Consider the following 14,205-nt stretch of genomic DNA (forward strand, 5'->3'; position numbering starts at 1 on the left):
GAAGTGCGGCGTAGGATGGCGCAGGAGGCTTCCGTCAGAGTCGTTGGAGTCGCCGGAGAAGAGGTACGCATGGAGAAGAAGAGAAGGTGTGGTGCGAGGAGAAAGACAGAGTGGCGTCGGGTCTGGAAAATTAGGTATTTTAGTGAGTGTTAGCGGCGAGTTAAATATTTCGTCGCTAAAGTAATATGTTAACGACGAATAAGGGTTTTTTCGCCGCTAAAATATCAACGACGACTTTTGAAATAATTTGTCGCTAATATATTAACGAGATTTTAGCATATTTCGTTGTTAATATACGAATATTAGTAGTATTTTTTCCCCACTTTTATTATATTAATTAACGACAAACTCCATATTTCGTCGTTAAAAAAATAGCGACGATTTATTTTCCACATATTCGTCGCTAACACATATTTTTATGAAAAAAATATTTAAAAAAATAATATTTTCGACAAATTAATATGTCGTCGCAAATAGGGATGATTTACTTCGAAATTTAATTTCGTCGCTAAAAAGTCATCGCTATTTTACTTTTTATTTTTTATTTATTTATTTATTTTTTTTGTTTTTGTAGTGTATAGATTTCATTATATAAAAATAGTTAAACTCTTAAAAGAACAAAGCTATTATAAATAAGTAAAATTGATCAGACTAGTTAGGTGAGTCAAACCAAATGAGTTGAACAAACAAGTCAAATTTATTGGTTGATCAAGTCAATCAATTTAAATTAAGAAGTCTAATCAACAAATTAATTTAATCAATCAAGACCCATTTTATAACCAATTTAATCGACAAAGTTAAGCTAGAAAGATTAACATGAGCCAGCAGTTAGATTATTGAAACCGCCACATCAGCGATCCTCCTAGAACCGATCCCACGAATATAGAAATCCTCCTAGAATCGATCCCACGAATATCGAAGAAAATAAATACAAATACACAGCTGAAAGCACATAATCGGGACACTAACACCAGATAATATATAAGCACAGTAGTCAACGCTATTAACTCTTTATATGAAAAAAATATACAGTCTGTCTTTTTTTTAATAAATCGTTTTTACTCAAGCCAGCTGTTTAATAAAAAAAGCAAATAAAATAATTTAAGCTGTTGGTTGAATTTTTTACGTTCACTAGTGACTAGTCATTGTATCATACGAATCAGTTCATCAGAAAAGCAAGCACAAAGACAACCTCCATCGGTTGGCAAACTGCACAACAGCACAAAGACACTGACAATAAAAAAGAGTCTCTATAGCAAATACACTGGCACAAAACTTGGGAGGTATCTTGGAGGCACTTAATAAAAAGACTCTTAGGGAATTAATGCTTATTTAGTTCACTAACAATAGAGGCACTCAATAAAATCCAAATAGGCGTGTTCACAAATTGAAGCACAAGCAAGCATTTAGCAACCACACAAAAGTATATGAAGTTGTAACAACATATATAGGAGATTGTAAAAACCCATTTTCTATGAAATCCCTCACTATGGGTGAGAAGATTTTTAAGCTGATTTTGTGTAGAATCTGATGCCGACGGCCAATCCCAAGATGAGGAGAGGAACCAAAAACTGAAGGATCCTGACAATGAACTCAGATGTTTTGTCCTGGTTGTAGTGCGGTTGCTTTGGAGGAGTGTAGGTTACTTTCTTAGGGATTGTTGTGACATCAATTTGTCCAACATAATAGTCATCCATCATTATCCTTGCAGAAGAGCTATGACCAATATCTTCAAAATCATCAGTTGCATCTTTACCTGACAAAAGGAATACACAAGTCCACCATAAGATATCCTATTAATTAATTATTCAAGCTGCGCATTCTTCCAAATGATTGATTAGTCTATTTACCAGTTGATGACAACAAAACCTCGTCTCCCCCAGGGTGATCCTCTAAGAATTTGGTAACGTCATAAACCTGTAAAAAATAAGAAACACAAAAAGACAACTATTATACGAAACAATGGCACCGCACTAATTGATATACTAAAATCTTCAAACAAAATAATATAATAAATACTAGAAGCAATATATACAACAATAACCACTGTGTTAATTAGTTGAAGTCCACCCTGTGAACCTTATCTCACCTCTAAGCAACGCTATGTTTACATTATTCAACTTATTTTATGACCTGCTATGATCTATTCACATACTGTTACACATAGTAGTATTTTCTTAATTTCTCTTCCATAATGACCTCACATATTAATCTTACCATTCTTACCTCCTTATTCACCTTCCTCAACCTGATCACAGATCCAGCAGGGCCTCACCAATTACCATTCCAAGCTGCCATTGAGCTACATCCCTCCTTCCCAGTGTGCATTTCCAAATCTCAACCTTAACAAACTGATATGTCCAATGGAAAATACTTCATTTCTCTTTATATTTATTTTTCCGTTGTGTTTGACCCACTTGCTTTCTAGTTTTGTTTTCATGACCAAAAATAAGTTTCATTGGATTGTTACTAGTATATGTATAACTAATCAGATACATCTGCATGTCAAAACTGAAACAATTTAACAAGTTTCTAATTAGATACTTTAACGAGTTTCAGTGAAGGGGGTTGGCCCAAGTCAAACTCCTGTAAGTATAATAAAAATGGGCCAGTGTATACACGTGTACATGTGAAAAATATATGAATGGTTAAAATTAGTCTGATTAGGTTAAGTAGCTGGTACATCACAAACTTTCAGAAGAATTAATTGAATTTATTTTCTCAAGATCTTGCCATAATTAAATCAATGATGTATCAGAACAGTTTTAAAAGATTAGGAGACCACTTATTAAAAAAAAGTATAAGATACTAAAAGTACCAAATTTATATGTTTAGTAGCAACCCAATCACAATTAAGTCTAACAGCTTGAATTGCGGATCAAATTGCATAAAAGGCAAAGGAACATGGAATTTGGACAAATAGGTTCATGATGGATGACCAAACAAGCAAACAGAATAGGACACCTAGTAAGCCAGGATATATATGCTAGTACATGTAAACATCAAAATCTGGAGGCAACAGCCATAAAATAAATAACAATAACAAAATCAGCAAAATCCCCCTTCAATATTAAATTCCTGTCTAGGGATTAAAGGTGTACAGGTGCACGTTGTATTATATTATTGTGCAGATCAACAGCAAATCTGGGGGAAAAAAAAATCAGAAACTGAATGTGCCAAACTCCAAATGACATGAAAATGGACATCATCCATTGTAAGATCAGAAACAAAAAACTAACAAAAATTGAAAAATTTAAACTATCAAGAATTAAGTTTGCCATACTTAATACACTATAATCAAACTGTAGTTCAACACAATTAGACTTAACCACAGTGAGAGTGTATCATAATTTCTCTTCTAGATGGTGTATTCTTCTTTCATCAAATAGATAAATAGGCCTTCAGTTAACAGCAAGATAAAGGGGAAAATTTTCCATCTCTGGCCCAATTCTCATTCTTTCTGGCAGCAAACATTTGGAATCAAGTGTATGTTGCTGGCCTTATTTTCATATCTGTGATATCCAACAAACTGGAATCACAAATCATGTTTTTGCAAATTCTCCCACCTAATTGTATTTGTTTCCTGTTTGGATCTAAACATGCAAACCACTTCTCAGGATGCTATTTTCTTGGAATTGGATTGCACAGAAAGACCATTTCCATGCAGCATTATCATAGCATTTCAACCTCTTGGGTTAGAGATGTTATTCACCACAGTCTATTCATTTTTCAATAAAGCCTTTACGAATTGTTTAATATTTGGGTGAATTAGTTTTAAATCAGATGGCATCTTTTAATATTTCATGAAAATGTTCAAAAAAATCGAAGCTTAGTAAACATGTTTCTGTATGCTAAGAAGAGGATTAGGACATCTACAGTTGAGAAACATAGCAATATCGAGCTAAGAAGGAAATTAAACCTGGCGCTATTGCACATAATGCAAAACTGTGCAGGTAACAGAAAACTTCTTAAGAGAGTTATTACACTTGTTTCCTTGAAATGATTATGAATGGAAAAAATTGAATATGTAGAGAAGACAAAAGAAAAGAACGAGAAGATCAAGAAATCATTCCGTGAGTTACATGCATCCTTTAAAATATCCATTTATTACCATCAAAGGATACAACAAAAGGATGATCCATCTGTTGATTTATCCATTCTCTATTCATCCGGCAAATTGTTCAATGGGATATGAAGAGGGAAGAAAAGAAGCTATTTTTAGCGGACCGCCGAAAAACGCAGGGAAAAGCCCGTATTATATATGGTTAAAAAGTAAAGAGAGTAGGATTTTTTTTTATATATACTTTAATTATCTCTCTTTGTAAGGATGGAAATTCTTTTTTCTTCTGAAAGTTAGGGAGCGAAAGAGAGTTTAATCCTATTCAGATGACTAAAAAGGTCATAAGTGGATAGGAGTTAGGTCAGAGGCATTGCAATGCTAAGTTTAATCCTATTCAGATGTAATTCTCAAGGAAAGAAAGACAGTTTCTCTCTCTTATCTTTCTCATGCTTTCTTTTCCTCAAAGGCAGCCTTAATAGTTCAACTACTGCTAATAGACGATAGAATATTTCGTGAGAAAAGAACGGATAACATATTCATCCAACACCATGCTGTTTTGATTAAGATATTTTATTATTTTTTTTATGGGATAGTTCTATCATAATCATAACAGGAAGCTTGGTAGGGATCCAAGATCCAAAACTTACACGGAAAGGTCTCCTTGACAAGATCCAAAAAAAAAATGGAGATCAAAAGGCGGTTCTTTTGCAAAAACAGATCATCGTGCATCATATAATCCCACAAATCAGGGGAGAACAAATATTAGTAGATCTCTCCCAATACAGAAAAGAGAACCAGAGGGACCAACATAATCCAACAGAGAAAAAAAAACCGCAACCTTGCCGTCGATGATGAGCCAACAATCCTTGGAGGTGTTGTGTGTCGAGACCTCAGTCAGGGTGTAGACCTTCACATCGCTCCCCATCTCGCTCCTCCCGATCGCTCTCGCTCCCCGCGAACACGATAAAACGTGGAATCGATGGATCCAAAGAAAAGGAGAGGCAGTGGTGGGTAGGTGAAGCCGCCGTGGCGAGGGTTTGGTGAGGGCTGAGGGGGCGACCGGACGTATTTATTTTTTGTCAAAATGAATATTCGGAAACACAATTGCACATACATCCCTACTATTTTTTAAAATTTTCATATCTAACATAGAATTTGAATAGTTAGTACAATTTAAAAATAAAAATATTAGAAATAAAAGAAAAAATATGAGTTTTTTTTAAATAATCCAACTATTCGATTTTTCGAACAATTAATCCTAGAGATGACTAAGATAAATTTTTTAGATTTATCATCCCACTAAAAAAAATTTACAGTGTACTGTAACTAAAATTTAAATTTTAGATTCTTATTAACTACTTTCTGAATCTAATCATTACATCGTCCAGAGTTTTAAATTATTTTAATTGCACCAAGGTGAGAAGCATTATCGAGTAATTCGAGTTTTAATTGCACCAGATAAAGTCGAATCTGATCTGATTAGTCAGGTCACACACTTGAGATAAAACGACCCAGGAGTCACGTATCTTGTGATTAGAGTATAATTGATCTTTTATCTATTTAATTAAAAAAAATAAAATTTAGCCTAATTTTAAATGGCTGAGTTGTTTGGAGTTAGCAGCTAAACCAGTTTGTTTAAATGTTCCTTTTTCTCTCCTACCTCGGAATTGGTTCCACGTGACTTCATCACATTTCGTTTACTTGCTCTATCTAATTATTATTATTAATTATCTGATAATCTTCATTGCCCCGAGGCTATGCAGCGGAATATCCAGTATAATTTTATCCTCAACTATAAGAGATATATATTCGGAGAGATTTTTTTTTTTCTCGAATGAGACCTGCCATCATAGAATATTAAATTTTTTATTACGAGTTATTATTACTTTTCAATTTATCTTAATAATTAGTGAGAAATTTTTATATGATTAGATCGATATTCTCAGATTTAATGTTATTTAATTTAATATTTAGTCCTCACAAGATGCTAAGTTGACTAAAGGTTGGTAGCTTTATTATAATGGGGTAATTTCCATCTCTAATCACTGATGGTTGGTTATAAGTATTGACGATAGAATTCACATATATTATCAATGATAGCATATGGTATATATAAATATCATTATAAGTGAAAATAGAAAAATACATAAATTAGGACAATAATAAGTATTTCCTAATAATAATTATTCCCTAATAACTAGTGATCCTGTCCGAGCGCTGAGTCTACGGACGCTGGGGACGTGGCACGCTCCGCTGTCTCCGACTAGTAGTGTAGCTCTCCGACAAACCTGCAAGGAAGCCGACCGGGAGGGGTTTCCTGGCGACGGTCCTCCGACGCTCAAGTCAGGCAACGAGAGAGGCAGCGTAATGAGGCTACAGTAAAGATGTGTGCATACCTTCGTCGACGTCTGGGGGTCCTTATATAGAACCTCGGGGAGGCGCGGGCACGCTTCTCTACGCGTGCACGCTTTCCCAAACATACCTTAACAAGCCTCTGTCAGAAAAGTACCTCTGGCGCCATTCCGCAATCGTCCGAGCATATCCCGGATGTGACGGTGGAAGCTTCCGCCGTATGATCCTGTGTACAGCTCGGCCGCCAACTCTGCTACTTGTCGGCGGCAAGCGTCTCGAGGATGATGTTATCCCCTGTCTCCCTTGTCCTCTTGCGTTCCCTGTCTGTTCCAGGGCCGAGCAGGTCGGCCGTTCGACATGCATATGACTTCTGCATCGGGCATATGCTCGGATGAGACTGCTCCCGCCTGTGTTGCCTTGTGCACCGGCCGAACGGACATTCCGGTCGGCCCTTGAAACCTTTTACCTTGAGCATCGGAAACCCGACTCTTAGTCAGGTTGTCTACCTTCGGTTCGGGGGATTCATGCCGGTCGGTCAGCCCACTTCATCCGGTCGGCCGATCTCAGGGTTGAATCTCTTGACCTTTGACCTCCACGTGCCGTTGACCTTTCGCCAATGAGGATCCCCCGTCCTTATAACCGGATCACATGCCTCCCCTTCAAGTCTAGTCGAAGGAGGCGTTAAGGCCGACTGACTGGACTGCCGGTCGGCCTGAATGACATCGCACTACCCCTCTGAAATGTTCCTCCCTCGGCCGCTCGGCCTCCTCCGAGCGCTAGCTCTGCTGCCGTGCCGACCATCATTGCTGACGCCCTTCGGATCTCCTCGGGATTTGTACAAATCTTCTCCATTAAGACCAAGCACGCGCATTGTGCGTCGTAATGGCGCTAATTAAATGCGCCCGTATGACCTGGTGCCACGTGGCGCCCCTGCTGGCGTCACCGTACGGCTCAGCGATGTGTCCGATGGGACATCGGCGGTTTGAAATGAATGGCCCGATGGGGGCCTCGGTTCCTGTGACCTGCATCGGACGGTCGAGGCCGATCGGGCCCGACCTTATAAAGTCGTCGCCTCCTTCCTCCGCCGCATTTCTGCCTTCGCGTTTCTCCGTCTCTCTTTGGTGCTTCCGCGTTCTGGCGACCCCGCTTCTCCGTGTTCCGACGATTCTCCGCCGTCTTCCTTCGATCCCTAGCTTCTTCGTAAGGTTCCTCCTCTTCTCCTCTCTATTTTCCTCGTATTCTTTGTCGAGTTCCCGTCTTCTGGTCCTTGTTTCTCCCATCTTCTCCTTGCCCTGGGTCATTTTCTATTCTCTTGGCTTTTGTTTTCTTGCCCGATCGGATAATGGCCAGTTCATCCTGACCCGTAGAACTCACTTTAGGCCCTTGGTATACTACCATGGAATCTCGCTTCGATCGGCGTGACGTCGAAGCCTTGCTTGACGGTTTTGACATTTCGTCTATCTTTGAACTTATTCTACCCTCTCCAATCGCTCGGCCTCACAAACCGCCGAGGGGAGCCATTTGTTTTTTCCGCGACCAATTCACAGTCGGTCTGCGGTTTCCTCTTCATCCCTTCTTTGCCGATGTTTGCAACTTCTTTGGTCTTCCGCTCGCCCAACTAGTTCCCAACACTTTCCATCTTTTGTGTGGAGTGGTGGTACTGTTCAAGACACACCGCATCCCTCTCCGACCGAAATTTTTTTACTATTTTTATTACCCGAAGCAGTCCAAGATGGGCACCTATCTATTCCAGGCTCGGCCCGGCCTTGTCTTTTTTGATAAACTCCCCTCCTCCAACAAACACCGGAAGGAGTATTACTTTTATCTTCGTTTCCCCGAGCGGGCTCCCTTCCGAACCACATGGCAGGTCGGACCGCCTACCTCTCCCGAGCTAAAAAGATATAAGACCCGACCGGACTATCTCGAGGCTGCGAATCTACTTGCCGGTCTGAAGCTCGATATCAATAAGCTTCTACCTGAAGGCGTGCTATATATATTCGGCCTGAGTCCGAGCCGCACTCCACTTCCGAGTAGCTTCGGTAAGAACTTCACTTGCACATGTACTTTGAGTGCTAACTGATTTTCTTCTTTTTCCTTTGCAGCAAATATCGTCATGGAGTCCGTGATGCAAGGGATTTTGAAGAGGAAAGCCGAGGCGCTCGAGGCGGCCGCCGCCAAAGAGATGGAGCAACTGGGCATCGCTCCGGTTGGCTCTCATGAGGGTGAGAGCGACACACATGCAGAAGAGTCGGCCGCCCAGGCCTCCCTCGTGGAGGTGACGGGAGGCAACACTTCTGTAGGACCGTTAGATTCGATAGAGGGGGGTGAATATCGATTCAAAAAACAAGAGTATAAATACGCAGCGGAAAAGTAAATGAACACAGTTGTTTTTTACTTCGTTCGGAGCCTGTGACGACTCCTACTCGAAGGCCCGTGGTCCTTGACCACTTTCGTTGGGCAATCACTATCAATTCGAATATTACAGAGTTAAGTACAAGAATTGACAGATAAAGAAAATACCGACAATAGAATTAAAACAAAACCAGCACTGAGTCGGAGAGCTTTTCGTGGCGTCGCAAGAGCACAGAGCAGCAGATCTTGGATTCTTAGTTGATATGAAGCTCCACCCTTGCCCCTTCTTTTATATGAAGCTCAGGGCACCCCGGATCCCTTCCAGGCGCCCTGGTGAGACGTGGCAGGTCCAACTAGTGAGCTCCACGTGGCGACGCGCAATCAGGATAAAGTTTGCCTCCCGGGCGCCCGGATCCCTTCCGGGCGCCTGGACCCTGTTTTCCCGCAGAATCCGTCCTGCAAGACAAACGTTAGTCCGGAGGCAAATATATATCCTGTAAAACAGATTGTTAGCACAATTAAAGTTCAACAAAGTAATAGCAAAGAGTATGACTTAGATTACGTCTTTACGAGACCGGAATCTAGTCACGATCTCGACTTAGATATCCGAAATGGATCTAAGCGGATCGACGCCTAATGTTCCTTCCCGGGAGCGTCCTCACCATCACTCCCCTCCAGTGACTTACCTTACTTACCTGCCAGACGTCCGGTCATCCCTTCGACCCGTCTGGACTTCTCGCCAGCTATCCGGTCAGCCCGTTGACCTAGCTGGACTTCTCGCCAAGCGTCCGGTCAGCCCGTCGACCCGCTTGGACTTCTCGCCAGCTATCCGGTCAGCCCGTCGACCTAGCTGGACTTCTCGCCAAGCGTCCGGTCAGCCCGTCGACCCGCTTGGACTTCTTGCCAGCTATCCGGTCAGCCCGTCGACCTAGCTGGACTTCGTGCCAGACATCCGGTCAGCCCGTCGACCTATCTGGACTTCTCCTGCACACTCGATCAAAGTGTCAGACAACAACAAAACTAACTTAACCTATTTGTCATTCATCAAAACCTGGGTTAAATCGTTAGTGCTAACCGCACCAACAACTTCAAACAGGGAGCCAGCCATGCAAGAGGAAGGCTCCGGTCAGGAAGACGAGCAGCCACTCAAGCAAAAGAGGCGCCGGACGGATACACCGTTGTGATCGGCTACTTCTGCTGTTCGCGTGTCCGAGCGGGCGGGGTTCGATTCCCGTGGGAAGACTCCAATGGTGGAGGCATTATCCTCCGATCGGACTCCATCTCTACTAAACTTGCCAGCCGTCCCTATTGAGGCTGTGCCGGTCAGCACTCTTCCACCTGCTTCCCGCCGGGTCCAGCGCTCGGCGATTTTGTTCAAGTTCTCCGCCCCGGCCTCTGCTCCCTCTGCCTCGGCTCACACGACTCCCGGCCGGAGCCGCACCATCAGGGCTACCTTGCACCTCCCTATCGAGGATCTTTTGCCCGAGTCTGATCGGCCGACTGCGCCCGAGCATATGATCACCATGAAGGGGCCCCTCGCCGAGATGTGGGACGATGCTCGGGCTCGTGTTGTGTTAATTCCGCTCGCCAACCTCGCCAACAGCCAAATGCAGCAGGCCACTGGAGTGAGTGTGTTTTCTTCTGTAAGTCCTTTACGTCATCTTTCCGGTCGGCTATTAATAATCTTCTTTATGTCAGAGATGGGTGGAGGAGATCGCGGTCGCCAATCGGCTGTCCATGGTGGACGAAGAGTTGAAGAAGCTGAAGAGCTCGGGTGGCCCGTCCTCCCAGGGCCCCTCATATACTGAGCTGCAGAAAGAGCTCAAGAAGACCCAAGACTTGTTGAAGGCTGAGCAAAAGAAGACGACCGACCAGGCCCATACTTTGGCTGAACTCGAACGACAGGTCAAGACACTTGATCGAAAAATAAGCCTAGCCACCGATCGGAATAAAACGACAGTCTCCGATCTGGAGAAGAAAAACGTCGAGGCCCGGGGTCTGGAGCAACGGGTCAAAGAGCTGATGGAGCAGCTGGACGGTGAGTAGGCGAGCCACTCGAGCGAAGCGCTCAAACATAAGGACGAGCTGAAGAAATTGCAGGAGGCTCTTGAAGCTTCCCAAGCCACCTTCAAGGAGTACCAGGAGGCTGAGCCGAGCCGGTTCATCGTGCTGAGGCAAAACTACATCCGCTCAGACGAGTTCACTGAGAAGGTTTGCAACCGGATGGCAGAGGCCTTTGAACTGGCCATCACTGCCACGTTGGATTACTTGAAGGCCAAGGGTCTCCTCCCGACTTCAGCGGAAATTCCCGCCCGGGAACATGCGGCGCTTCTTGTAACCATTCCCAAGCATATCTTTAATTATTTTGAGTGAATGTGTTTTCAGGAATGCTTCCGATCGGTGTGTCTGTCACGTGGCATCTGTAACCCTTAAACGCTAATTTTAAATGAATGCCCACTCTTGCTGTGTTATCCTCTTATTTCGTGTTCTTTTTTATTATGTCGATCGGTTACTAGACCTTTTACTCGCAGGGAATTTCTTAACTTCTTTGCTTTGTCGATCGATCAAACGCCCCTCCATCTTGCTTGGGATTTTTATGAGCTTTTCGCTCTAAGTGTTTTTCTTTGCCTCGCCGATCGGCCAAACGACCATCCACCCCACCGTGGATTTCTATGAGTTTTTCGCAGTGCTTTCCTTTACCGCGCCGATCGATCAACGAATCTCCATTCTTTCATGGATTCTCTGCCAATGCGTCGTTGAAGTAATTCAAGGGGTTTATAGTCGCCGGTCCGACTCTAGAGTTTAACATCGCCGCTCAACGATCTTCAGGCCGGGGGGTTTATAGTCGCCGGTCCGACTCTAGAGTTTAACGTCGCTGCTCGACGGTCTTCAAGCCGGGGGGTTTATAGTCGCCGATCCGACTCTAGAGTTTAACGTCGCCGCTCGACGGTCTTCAGGCTAGGGGGTTTATAGTCACCGATCCGACTCTAGAGTTTAACGTCGCCGCTCAACGGTCTTCAGGCCGGGGGGTTTATAGTCGCCGGTCCGACTCTAGAGTTTAACGTCGCCGCTCGACGGTCTTCAAGCCGGGGGGTTTATAGTCACCGGTCTGACTCTAGAGTTTAACGTCGCCGCTCGACGGTCTTCAGGCCGGGGGGTTTATAGTCGCCGGTCCGACTCTAAAGTTTAACGTCGCCGCTCGACGGTCTTCAGGCTGGGGGGTTTATAGTCGCCGGTCCGACTCTAGAGTTTAACGTCGCCGCTCGACGGTCTTCAGGCCGGGGGGTTTATAGTTGCCGGTCCGACTCTAGAGTTTAACGTCGCCGCTCGACGGTCTTCAAGATGAGCTTATAGCTCGGGTAATATACTCCCGGCCGAACGACGCGGGGTCTTCGTCATCGAACATTTGGCTCGGATAATATACTCCCGGCCGAACGGCACGGGGTCTTCGTCATTCCTTTATACAACTATCCGATGGGCGCACAATGCTCATGCCCTTGCTTTGTTCTTATAGCTTTCATGCCTGCAGCCAAAAGATACATTCGAACGGCATATTCATGAAATACATTACATCGGCGCACCTTTCATCCGGCCCGATAGGGCTGGAGGTGGTTTGCGCTCCATGGCCTATCCAGCCACCGTCCATCCTCATCCTCCAAGTAGTAGGCTCCCGATCGGAGCTTCTCGACGATTTTGAACGGTCCTGCCCAGGGAGCCTCTAGCTTGCCCACGTCCCCGACCGGTTTCACTTTCTTCCAGACCAAGTCGTCCACCTGGAATGCTCGAGGAATCACGCGACGGTTGTATTTCTGCTTCATTCTTTGCCTGTAGGCCATCAGCCGAACGGACGCATTGGCTCACTCCTCGTCGATCAAGTCCAATTCTAGCTGCCTCCGCTCGAAATTTGCCTCGTCGTAGTTCTGGATCCGGACGGACTCTACACCTACTTCGACTGGGACAACTGCTTCGCCCCCATACACTAGGTGGAACGGTGTTACTCCCGTTCCCTCCTTAAGGGTCGTGCGGATGACCCATAAGACTCCCGGCAGCTCGTCCACCCAGCTTCCTCCCATGTGGTCGAGCCGAGCCCGAAGAATTCGGAGAATCTCCCGGTTGGCAACTTCGGCTTGACCATTGCTCTGGGGATACGCCACAGACGTGAAGTGTTGCTCAATGCCATATCCTTTGCACCATTCCTTGAGCTGATTTCCGACGAACTGTCTCCCGTTGTCCAACACGAGTCGGCGCGGAATGCCGAACCGACAGAGAATGTTTTGCCAGATGAATTTCTTGACCATGTGCTCGGTTATCTTGGCCAATGGCTCAGCCTCCACCCACTTGGAGAAGTAATCTACTGCCACTAATAGAAACTTCCGTTGTCCGGTCGTCATTGGGAAGGGTCCTACGATGTACATGCCCCACTGGTCGAACGGGCAAGACACTGTGGACGCTTTCATTTCTTCCGTCAGCTTGTGCGAGAAATGATGGTACTTCTGACAGGAAAGACAGGTTGCGACGGTCCGAGCGGCGTCCTCATGTAGCGTTGGCCAGAAGTATCCGGTCAGCAGGATCTTCCTAGCCAAAGATCGGCCGCCCGGATGACCTCCGCAAGATCCTTGGTGTACCTCCTGGAGAATGTACTCGGCGTCTTCTGAGCTGACGCATTTTAGCAGCGGTCGGGAGAAAGCCTTTTTATAAAGCTGATCTCTGATGAGAGTGAACTGGCCGACCCTCCTCCTTAGTAGTTGAGCTTCATCCCGATCGGACGGTGAGGCCCCTGAGCGCAGAAACTCCATGATAGCTGTTCTCCAATCGTTTGGGAATGTGAGGTCTTCCATCCGGTCTATATGCGCTACCAAGGATACCTGTTCGATTGGTTGCTGGATGACAACCGGCGATATTAAGCTTGCGAGCTTGGCTAATTCGTCTGCCGCCTAGTTCTCCGCTCGGGGTATCTTCTGGACCACCACCTCGGCGAAGCTGGTCTTGAGTTTCTCAAAGGCCTCTACGTACAATCTGAGTCTTGCATTGTTTATCTCAAAAGCGTCCGTGAGTTGCTGAGCGGCAAGCTGGGAATCCGAGTGGATCATGACCTGACTAGCTCCAACATTCCGTGCGGCTTGCAATCCGGCTATGAGGGCTTCATATTCCGCCTCATTATTGGTTGCCCGATAATCTAGCCAGACGGATAAATGCATCCGCTCTCCCTGAGGCGACAGTAGCATGATCCCAATTCCTCTTCCGAGCTGAGTAGACGATCCGTCTACATATATTTTCCATGTAGCTTCGGGCTTGGGCTTTTGTACTTCGGTCACGAAATCTGCCAAGGACTACGCTTTGATCGCCAAGCGGGGTTGGTATTGGATATCGAATTCGCTAAGCTCCGTTGTCCACTTGATGAGCCGTCCAGATGCTTCAAGGTTCAAGAGTACCCTTGTGAG

At 44.7% G+C, this 14,205-nt stretch overlaps 1 protein-coding gene across 1 annotated transcript; it reads right to left on the reverse strand.

The window, feature by feature from the left end:
• Window positions 1-1,298: 1,298 nt before the first annotated feature.
• On the reverse strand, window positions 1,299-5,105 carry LOC122027015 (cytochrome b5-like). The gene is made up of 3 exons (XM_042585810.1): window positions 4,899-5,105; window positions 1,851-1,917; window positions 1,299-1,756 (listed from the first exon to the last, which is right to left on the reverse strand). Exons 1-3 carry the CDS (start codon window positions 4,983-4,985, stop codon window positions 1,506-1,508), a joined length of 405 nt encoding a protein of 134 aa, XP_042441744.1. The 5' UTR covers window positions 4,986-5,105; the 3' UTR covers window positions 1,299-1,505.
• Window positions 5,106-14,205: the final 9,100 nt, after the last annotated feature.

The sequence above is a fragment of the Zingiber officinale genome, chromosome 10A (assembly GCF_018446385.1).
Source record: "Zingiber officinale cultivar Zhangliang chromosome 10A, Zo_v1.1, whole genome shotgun sequence".
Classification (NCBI taxonomy): domain Eukaryota; kingdom Viridiplantae; phylum Streptophyta; class Magnoliopsida; order Zingiberales; family Zingiberaceae; genus Zingiber; species Zingiber officinale.